The 9,064-nt window shown below is 52.7% G+C and overlaps 2 protein-coding genes across 2 annotated transcripts; one reads left to right on the forward strand and one right to left on the reverse strand.

Annotated features, from left to right (window-relative positions):
• Positions 1-1,061: 1,061 nt before the first annotated feature.
• Positions 1,062-2,266, reverse strand: MRPL43 (mitochondrial ribosomal protein L43). Its single transcript, XM_068548389.1, has 3 exons — positions 2,100-2,266; positions 1,902-2,008; positions 1,062-1,788 (listed from the first exon to the last, which is right to left on the reverse strand). The coding sequence occupies exons 1-3, from the start codon at positions 2,228-2,230 to the stop codon at positions 1,562-1,564; spliced, it is 465 nt and encodes a 154-aa protein (XP_068404490.1). The 5' UTR covers positions 2,231-2,266; the 3' UTR covers positions 1,062-1,561.
• A 465-nt stretch (positions 2,267-2,731) lies between these two features.
• Positions 2,732-6,962, forward strand: TWNK (twinkle mtDNA helicase). Its single transcript, XM_068548390.1, has 5 exons — positions 2,732-4,194; positions 4,388-4,628; positions 4,764-4,871; positions 5,178-5,319; positions 6,400-6,962. The coding sequence occupies exons 1-5, from the start codon at positions 2,952-2,954 to the stop codon at positions 6,718-6,720; spliced, it is 2,055 nt and encodes a 684-aa protein (XP_068404491.1). The 5' UTR covers positions 2,732-2,951; the 3' UTR covers positions 6,721-6,962.
• Positions 6,963-9,064: the final 2,102 nt, after the last annotated feature.

A 9,064-nucleotide genomic window follows, 5' to 3' on the forward strand; every position in this document is an offset into this window, starting at 1 on the left:
TTAGCTGTCCTCACAGACACTTCCTTAGGACGGGTGACCAACACTGCATTCAATGAGCCAGCCTCCCTTTTGGGGACCAAACATTTGCTACCCCTAGACCAGAGCAGGGGGAGAAGAGATCTGATGTCTCACCTGGCACATGAAGCCCGTTCTTGGAACTATGCAAAGGAAAGAGGCTGGGAGTTTGGATGCTTGGCTCCCACCCCTGTCCTACCTCACCGGGGCACTTTCAGGGTCCAGGGGCCTCTGAAGTCTCCAGGCCCATATGGGACAATCAAAACCTGACTGAGCTCCCCCATTCCCCTTGGGTGAGGATGACTGTTATTTTTGTAGCTGAGAACGTGGAGTCCCACGGATTTTTACTGCCCTTCACCCAACCTCTCCCCCCTCTACCCCACAATGAATGTATTTATTGTAAACCGGCTACCATTCTTTAGGAATGCCCCCGCTCACGACCCAGGGAGGCGGGAGAGGCATGTGACAGGGTGGGGAGGCTGGGCTCAGTTCCTCCCCCCACTGTTAGTTAATAAATACCCTCTTTCCCCACAGCTATGAGTGGTCTGCTTGGTCTAGACTGGTCTTCTCCTGATCACCAGGGGACAGGCTTCTGAGCCTATGGTAAAGGTGCTACAGGGTTGGCTTTGCTTCCCATAAAACCATTTGCAGAGGAAATTGGGATCCTCAGCTTCCATCCTGACTGTCCTGGGCAGGTACAGTCCTTTTTTAAAGGCTCTCACTATTTATTGATCATGGTGATAAAGGGATGACAAACAAAATTACGACAGTTCAAAAATTCATACAACAGTTTCTAGGTTTTTACCTCCTGGCTCTTTTTCTCACCATCTCCCCCTGTCCCTCACCTCATTTTTAGCTAAGCCTAGAAGATGCTGCCTATTTATCAGCTGGCCTGAGAATCACTCTCTCCAAGGGTCAAGCAAGCCTAGATTAATCACATGGCCTTTGATACTACACCATTCTGAAGAGTTATTATTCATTTTGCTTCTGGTTTTAAGACAAAAAATGGCATTATAGTTTAAATATGCACATATTTTGAAGTAGACTTCAAGTGTGACCTTGACAAGTTTATTAACATCAGTTTTCTAATCTACACACAAACATTCACAGATATAAAGGGCCTAGCCCAATGCCATGCTCACAGCAGGGTATAAGGTACTAGCTCTCTCTTGGTCAATGGCTGCAAAAACAGGACATAAGGGATTCTTCAGAAGCCAGCCTTAAATCCTCTCACTGTGATTTGAGATCACTATTATCAATTTGGATTTAAGAAATGAAGATCCAGTAAAATCTGAAGACTCTCGGGTTTCAGAGATGTCAGCTGGATCAGAATTAGGAGACTCACAGTCACTGCCCCTCACAGTGGACATCAAAAAGAAACAGGCAGCTCTTCTTTATCCTAAGCAAAAGCTTTGGCGTCAGCTTCCCCTTTGGTGGGCTCCATCTGTCTCCCGTGAACCAAACCAGAAGGAAGAACCACCTCTACTGGGGTCAGTCCAAACCCGGGGACTGGAGTAGGTGGAGCAACTCTTCACTGTGTTAGCCGCTAGGCTGGCGCAGGATCCTGGACCTCTCGAGGGCGCAGCCCGCCCAGCGTTGTCGGTTTGTTGGTGAACGGATGCCACTGGCCCTGGATGCTAGGGCTGTCCGTGTGGAAGGGCTTGCGGATGCGGATCACGTCCAAGCCCGATTGGTCCACCAGCTTCTGCACCAGCGTGGCGATCTCCTCGACCGACTTGCAGTGGATGCTCTCCTCGCGCACAGACCCGTTAACTGGCCGAAGGGAGGTGGGGATAAGAGGAAGCGGGTCAGGGGTCACACGAGCGGCAGGCAAGCGGGCCGAGCCCCACGACGCCTCCCTCCAGCCCTCGTCCGGCCCCACTCACGGTATTCGGCCACTACTCTGGGCACGCAGCACGGCCGCGGGTTCACGTATATTACGACCCCGGGGTTCCTGCGGGCGAAGTCGGTCACCTCCCGTTCTACGAACTCCCTGAGGGACCGGAGAAGGGTGAGCAAGGTGACCCCCTGACCCGGGGCAACCTCGGCCTGGAGTCGCACCTCCGCGCCCTTCCCCGGCTCACCTGGCGCCGCGGGACGAGGGCGCGTCACGGCTGAGGCTAAAACTGAGACGCTGCAGCTGCTGCACGTAGCGACCCAGCCCGTTGTGCAGGACACTGGTCAGGAAGCGGCTCGCGCTCCCGCGCGCCGTCATGGCCGCAGCTCCGAAGCAGTCGAGCCCGGCCTCGCGGTGTTGGGGCGGGACTAACCCGAGGCTTCCTCTTCCGGGAACACTGGCGCCGCGGCAGTTTTGTTTCCGAGGTTGTGGCTAGTGGCGCGAGTGACCCATGTTGCAGGCGACAGGGGCAATACGAGAGTGGTGACTCGGGGCCGGGGTCAGGAGCGGCGGAGCTCCTAGCAGTGGAGCCGAGAAAGCCACGCGGCGGTGGCGCGGCGGGCGTCCCTCTGAGCGCGGAGCTCGGCGGGAGCGAAGGAGTGGCGCTCAGGTTGCCTGATGTCCCCTTGAGTGAAGGAGCGGCGGAGCGGTCCTCTAGCAGGGGACCCAGAGGAGAGGGACTACGGAAGGGACGCAGGCGGCCGCAGAGATGAGGACGACGAGGAGGGCCAGTGGAGGGGCGGTAGTGGCGAGGAGATGATCGAGAAAAACCGCATCGGCGAGGGGCGGCGCGGAGGGGAGGCGGCGGGGGGAGCAGCTGTGGAGGACCTCAGAGGTAGGGAACCGGCCAAAGGGACGCGGACGTGAAAGGGCCGTGTCCTCTGGCATAGATGTGAGGTGGCAATGTAGAGGGGCTGAAGAGGATTCAGAGGGAGAAGAGAGCTGCGTGCAGGATCCTTAGGGTCTGACCTAGTAGTGAAGGCACCCGAACCGGGCACCTAAGGCATTTCAAGCAGTGACTTCCCCCGCTTGACTAGGAATGTGGGTCCTCCTCCGAAGTGGGTACCCCCTCCGTATCCTGCTGCCACTGCGTGGGCCGTGGATGGGGTGGAGGGCCCTGCCACGAAGCTTGGCCCTGGGCCCTCCTCGCAGACGGTACAGGAAGGAGGCTCTCGCCGCCTTGGAGGTACCAGTGTTGCCTGTAACTGCAACTGAAATCCGGCAATATTTGCGGGCCCATGGGATCCCCTTCCAGGATGGGCACAGCTGCGTGCGGGCACCTAGTCCCTTTGTGGGGGCCTCGAAGCTCAAGGACGAGACTGGTGCTGCCACTTCCTTCAGCCTCTTCATTGACAAGACCACAGGTCGCTTTCTCTGCATGACCAGCCTAGCAGAGGGAAGCTGGGAAGACTTCCAGGCCAGCGTGGAGGGGCAAGGGGATGGGGCCCGAGAAGGGGTCCTGCTTAGTGAGGCCCCAGAAGCTGAGGACAGTGAGGAGGTCCAGAGGATCTGGGACCGAGCCGTACCTCTCTGGGAGCTGCCTGAACCAGAGGAGGCCCAGCTGGCTCGCGTGATGTTTGGCCTCACCAAAGTGACAGATGACACACTCAGGCGTTTCGGTGTGCGCTATCTGCGGCCTGCTCGCAGCCTTGTCTTTCCTTGGTTCTCCCCTGGAGGTTTGGCATTACGAGGCCTGAAGCTACTAGGGGCCAAAGGCCAGGGTGACAGAGTGCACTATGTGGAGACCACCATTCCCCAGCCTGGTGCCTTCCACAACCTGTTTGGGTTACCACTGATCAGTCGTCGAGATGTTGAGGTGGTGCTGACGAGTCGTGAGCTGGACAGCCTGGCCTTGAGCCAGTCCACAGGGCTGCCCACCCTTGCCCTACCCCGAGGGACAGCCTGCTTACCCCCTGCCTTGCTTCCTTACCTCGAACAGTTCCGACGCATTGTGCTCTGGCTGGGGGATGACCTTCGGTCCTGGGAAGCTGCCAAGTTGTTCGCCCGAAAACTGAACCCCAAGCGATGCTCCTTGGTGCGGCCTGGGGACCAGCAGCCCTCTCCCCTGGAGGCTCTGAACCAAGGCTTAAATCTTTCTCGTATTCTGCGTACTGCCCTGCCTGCCTGGCACAAGTCTATCGTGTCTTTCCGGCAGCTTCGGGAGGAGGTGCTAGGAGAACTATCAAATGTGGAGCAGGCAGCTGGCGTTCGCTGGAGCCGCTTCCCCGACCTCAATCGTCTCTTGAAGGGACATCGGAAGGGCGAGCTGACGGTCTTCACAGGTGACCCTTTGGGAAATCACTGCTTGGGCAGGTTTGGGGGCAGAGGGTCAGATGACTGAAGCATGTGGGTTTGGGCTACAGTGAATGTTGAAGAGGCGCCTTCCCCTCCCAACTTTGAAGGCTCCGTGCGTGTCTTGGTTTCAAGGGTAGGGCTTTACTCCTCACCCGGGTCTGTGTTCAACCCCCCATGCAGGGCCGACAGGCAGTGGAAAGACAACATTCATCAGTGAATATGCCCTGGATTTGTGTACCCAGGGAGTGAACACGCTATGGGGTAGCTTTGAGATCAGCAACGTGAGACTAGCCCGGGTCATGCTGACACAGTTCGCTGTGGGGCGACTGGAAGAGCAACTGGACAAATATGACGAGTGGGCTGACCGCTTTGAGGACCTGCCCCTCTATTTCATGACTTTTCATGGGCAACAGAGCATCAGGTGAGATTCCCAGGCCTGGAGCTTTCAAAGAATAGGAGGGTGGGAGAACAGACTCACAGCAGAGTTTTCTGACTGCCATGGTCTGGAGATTACTTGTAACTGACTCTTGAATTCATTGTCTCTTCCTCTTCCCAGGACTGTAATAGACACAATGCAACATGCAGTCTACGTGTATGACATTTGTCATGTGGTTATCGACAATCTGCAGTTCATGATGGGTCATGAGCAGCTGTCCACAGACAGGTGACATCCTCCTCTTGTCTAGCTGTAACCCACTTAAACACACATCTTCTCAGGCAGCTGGCCTTTGGGCAGACACACTGTACTCTTACTTCCTGACATATGTGCAGGAACATACCATCCCATATGTATTTCTGTCTTTGTAGAGGTGTGGGGTGTGGCAGTGGGAAGTATGGACAGGGACTTAAGTGTGAGTCCTTGGGTAGAGGGAAGTAGAGTGAGGTTGTGGTGGTTTGCGGGGAGATGTGAACGAATCAGGAGTGTGTCTGTTCTTGTCCTTCTGTGTCTGGTAACCTCTTTGTTGGGTAGGATTGCAGCTCAAGACTATATCATCGGGGCTTTTCGGAAGTTTGCCACAGACAGTAGCTGCCATGTGACACTGGTCATTCACCCCCGGAAGGAAGATGATGATAAAGAACTACAGACAGCATCCATTTTTGGCTCAGCCAAAGTAAGTGGGCTTTAGAGGAGCTCAAGCTATGGAAAGTAGAGGGGGCAGGTGTGACCAGGGACAGCCCTCATTCAGCCTTAAATCATCTTGACTGTCCATCTGGAACAGGCAGGAGGCAGCTTGCCTCTGGGGCCATGACATGAGGAACACATGTGCTAGAATACAAAGGCTGATAATGGTTAGTCCTTTGCCCTCCTTGACCTCCAGGAACTCACATATTCTATGGGGAAAAGAGGGAGACAGTGAGGGACTTCCCTGGCGGTCTGGTGGTTAAGACTCCGTGCTTCCAATGCAGGGGGTGCGGGTTCGATCCCTGGTCAGGGAACTTAGATAGGATACGCCACGTGGCACAGCCAAAAAAAAAACGGGGAAAAAAGGAGACAGTGATTACAACTCAGTATGATAAGAGCTATGATAGGCAGCACAGGTATTGGGAGAAAAGAGAAAAGGCATCTGAGTCAGCCTGGGGGGAGACTTCCTAGAAGACGTGTCAACAGAGGTTGGGTTGGGTTTTGTCAGACAATAGGTGTTAAATAAGCAAATAAGTGGGGGGCCTTCTGGGCAGCAGGACCAGCCGGATCCTGGAGCTTCCAGTGGTACACTGAGTGCCTATTACACGCCAGGCCTGGGCTGGGCACGGGGAATACAGGGCAAGGAACACAAACTATGTGCCACAATGGAACAGACATGGAACTGGGGAAGAGAATAACACAGAAGTGGAAAGATGGTAGTGCCTTTTTTATTTACAGGGATCAAGAATGGTCTCTCTGATGAAGTGTAACATTTAGACCAGGACCTAAATGATAAGGAGCTCGGGTTGAGTGAGCTGTAGAGCCAGAAGTGTTAGCAGCAGAGGGAACAGCGTGTACACAATCTGGGACAGCAAAAGGGTTGTCAGGGAACTAAAAGACTCAAGTGGCCCCAGCATTCTGGTCAGTAGTTCAAAGAGCTTTGGTGATGGGGGAAGTACTTTTCCCTTCCCCCATTCTTGATATTCCTCCCTGCACCTTCAACCTGCCTTTGTGCTTCTCTTATATGTCTTCTCACTGCTTCTTCCTCCTTCTGCCCCTTTTCCCCCAGGCAAGCCAGGAAGCGGACAATGTTCTGATCCTGCAGGACAGGAGGCTGGTAACTGGGCCAGGGAAACGGTATCTACAGGTGTCCAAGAACCGCTTTGATGGAGACGTAGGTGTCTTCCCACTTGAATTCAACAAGAGCTCTCTCACCTTCTCCATACCACCAAAGAGCAAGGCCCGGCTCAAGAAGATCAAGGATGACAATGGGCTAGTGGCCAAAAAGCCCTCTTCTGGCAAAAAGGGGGCTGTGCCCCAGATCTCTGAGACTCACTCTGACCAGGTCCCCAACCCCAACAAGCCAGACCTCTCCAAGCCTTCAAGGTGAAGGCATTGCAGAGCTGGACGCTGAAACGAGCCTGCCAGGACAGGCTGGGGTAGAGACTCTTTCTTAGTCCTCTGCTAGGGCTGCCTCTGTCCTGTAGTTGTGAGCTATGGGCCCTTCTCAATCTGAGGGGCCTAGCCTAGGGCAGGGTTTCATTGCAAGAGAATTCAATTTAGCAAATATTTGAGAACCTACTGTGTGCCAGGTTTTGTTCTACATCCTGCGAATATAGCACTGACAAAACAGATGAGGTCCCTGCTTCCACAGAACCTGTAATGTGGTAGAAGAGACAAGATAAGCAATGAACAAATACATACAAAACATAGTTTTAGATAGTGAAAAATGCTCTAAAGGAAAAAACAGTACAGTAATGTGATAATGCTTACAGGCTAGTTTAGATTATGATCTGAAAAGGTGTCTCTGAGCAGAGGACGTTTGAGCTGGGGCCTCTGAAGAACTAGGATTGAGCCATGTGAACATCTGGAAAAAGGAATCCAGGCAGAGGGAAAAGTAAATACAGAGGCCCTGAGGTGGGAATGAGCAAGTTGAGGTAAAAGCAGTGGGGTCAGGCCCCCTGAACCTGGAGGGGAATAGGGCACTTCTTGCCAAAACTCCAGCCCAGGCTTTCAGAGCCAAGGGGTGACATGGTGGATACCAATCTCCTCTGCTCCCCACTCTGGAGCCTACCCTGAGGTGGTGCTTACTACCATTGGATCTAGGTGCTCAGCCCTTATAATACCAGGGACAGCCACAAAGGTGGAAGCCTGGAAGAGAGCCATGGAAGGGAGCTGTGAGCCCAGGGTGCCTGCCACCTAGACACTCATTCCATGGTATGCTGCCTTGGACTGCTGGAGTGGCTGCAATCATGACTTTTTGTAGAGCCTTTTCCAGTTTTACTGAAAAAAGTTTCCATTGCCTTTGTTTCTGTGCTTTTTCTTATTTGACCACTAGGTGTCACCCCAGTCTTTAACTGGATTTTCCTCTCACTTTGACTTGGGAGCAGATAGGTCCCCTCCCCCACCTTGTCTGAGCTGCGCACTCCCAAGAAAGCAGGGGTATTAAAGGGTCTTCATGCATGCACACCCTTATATCTCTTTGTGGCCTAGGGAAGACTGGATGGTGCTTCTTTATCTCTGTCTTCCCTGAGGATCTCCATGTGATCCCTGGCAGAGGTGTGGGTCACTGGGCCCCATGCCTAGGGCTTTGCCTGACCAGCTGTCCCTCTGTGACATGAGCCACTCACTGACCTCTCATCGTGGACCCAAGCTCAGCATATTCTTATCTGGCCACCCCCCAGTACGTTTCCCTCCTCTTGTATCCTCTCAGCTTTTCTCTTATGTTAGTGTGTGTCAGAACTGGGGCTCTTGTTTAAAAATGCAGAACCTATTTTTTTAACATCTTTATTGGAGTATAATTGCTTTACAATGGTGTGTTAGTTTCTGCTGTATGACAAAGTGAATCAGCTATATGTATACATATATCCCCATATCTCCCTCTTGCATCTCCCTCCCACCCTCCCTATCGCACCCCTCTACATGGTCACAAAGCACCGAGCTGATCTCCCTGTGCTATGTGGCTGCTTCCCACTAGCTAGCTATTTTACATTTGGTAGTGTATGTGTGTCCATGCCACTCTCTCACTTTGTTCCAGCTTACCCTTCCCCCTCCCTGTGTCCTCAGGTCCATTCTCTACGTCTGCATCTTTATTCCTGTCCTGCCCCTAGGTTCTTCAGAACCTTTTTTTTTTTTTAGATTCCATATATATGTGTTAGCATACGGTATTTGTTTTTCTCTTTCTGACTTACTTCACTCTGTATGACAGTCTCTAGGTCCATCCACCTCACTACAAATAACTCTTACTTCATTTCTTTTTATGGCTGAAGGAATCGTCATTTTTAAGAAACCCTGCCGGAGACTGTAAGATAACTTACCCAGAGACCTGTCAGAAATATTGCTAAGGGACTTACCTGGTGGTCCAGTGGCTAAGGCTCTGGTGCTTCCAATGCAGGGAGCCCGGGTTCAATCCCTGGTGAGGGAACTAGATCCCACATGCCGCAATTAAAAAAAAGAGATCCCACCTGCTGCAACTAAGACCCGGTGCAGCCAAATAAATAAATATTTTAAAAAAGAAAGAAATCTGCTTCTAATGAAAAAAAATTTTTTAAAGAAATATTGCTAAATGGTGACACTTTCCCATCTCACTTTCTCTGATATCCTAAAGTCTGTTTCCCTTTAGATTTGCCTGCAAGCGTGATGAGAACGCAAGATGTTCTAAGGGGGCTGGGGAGAAGCCTTTTGTAAAGGGTGGTGGGGCCAGTGGGGTTCCTGCTTCCTGAAAGCAGGGCTGC

Source organism: Eschrichtius robustus, chromosome 7, assembly GCF_028021215.1.
Source record: "Eschrichtius robustus isolate mEscRob2 chromosome 7, mEscRob2.pri, whole genome shotgun sequence".
Lineage (NCBI taxonomy): Eukaryota > Metazoa > Chordata > Mammalia > Artiodactyla > Eschrichtiidae > Eschrichtius > Eschrichtius robustus.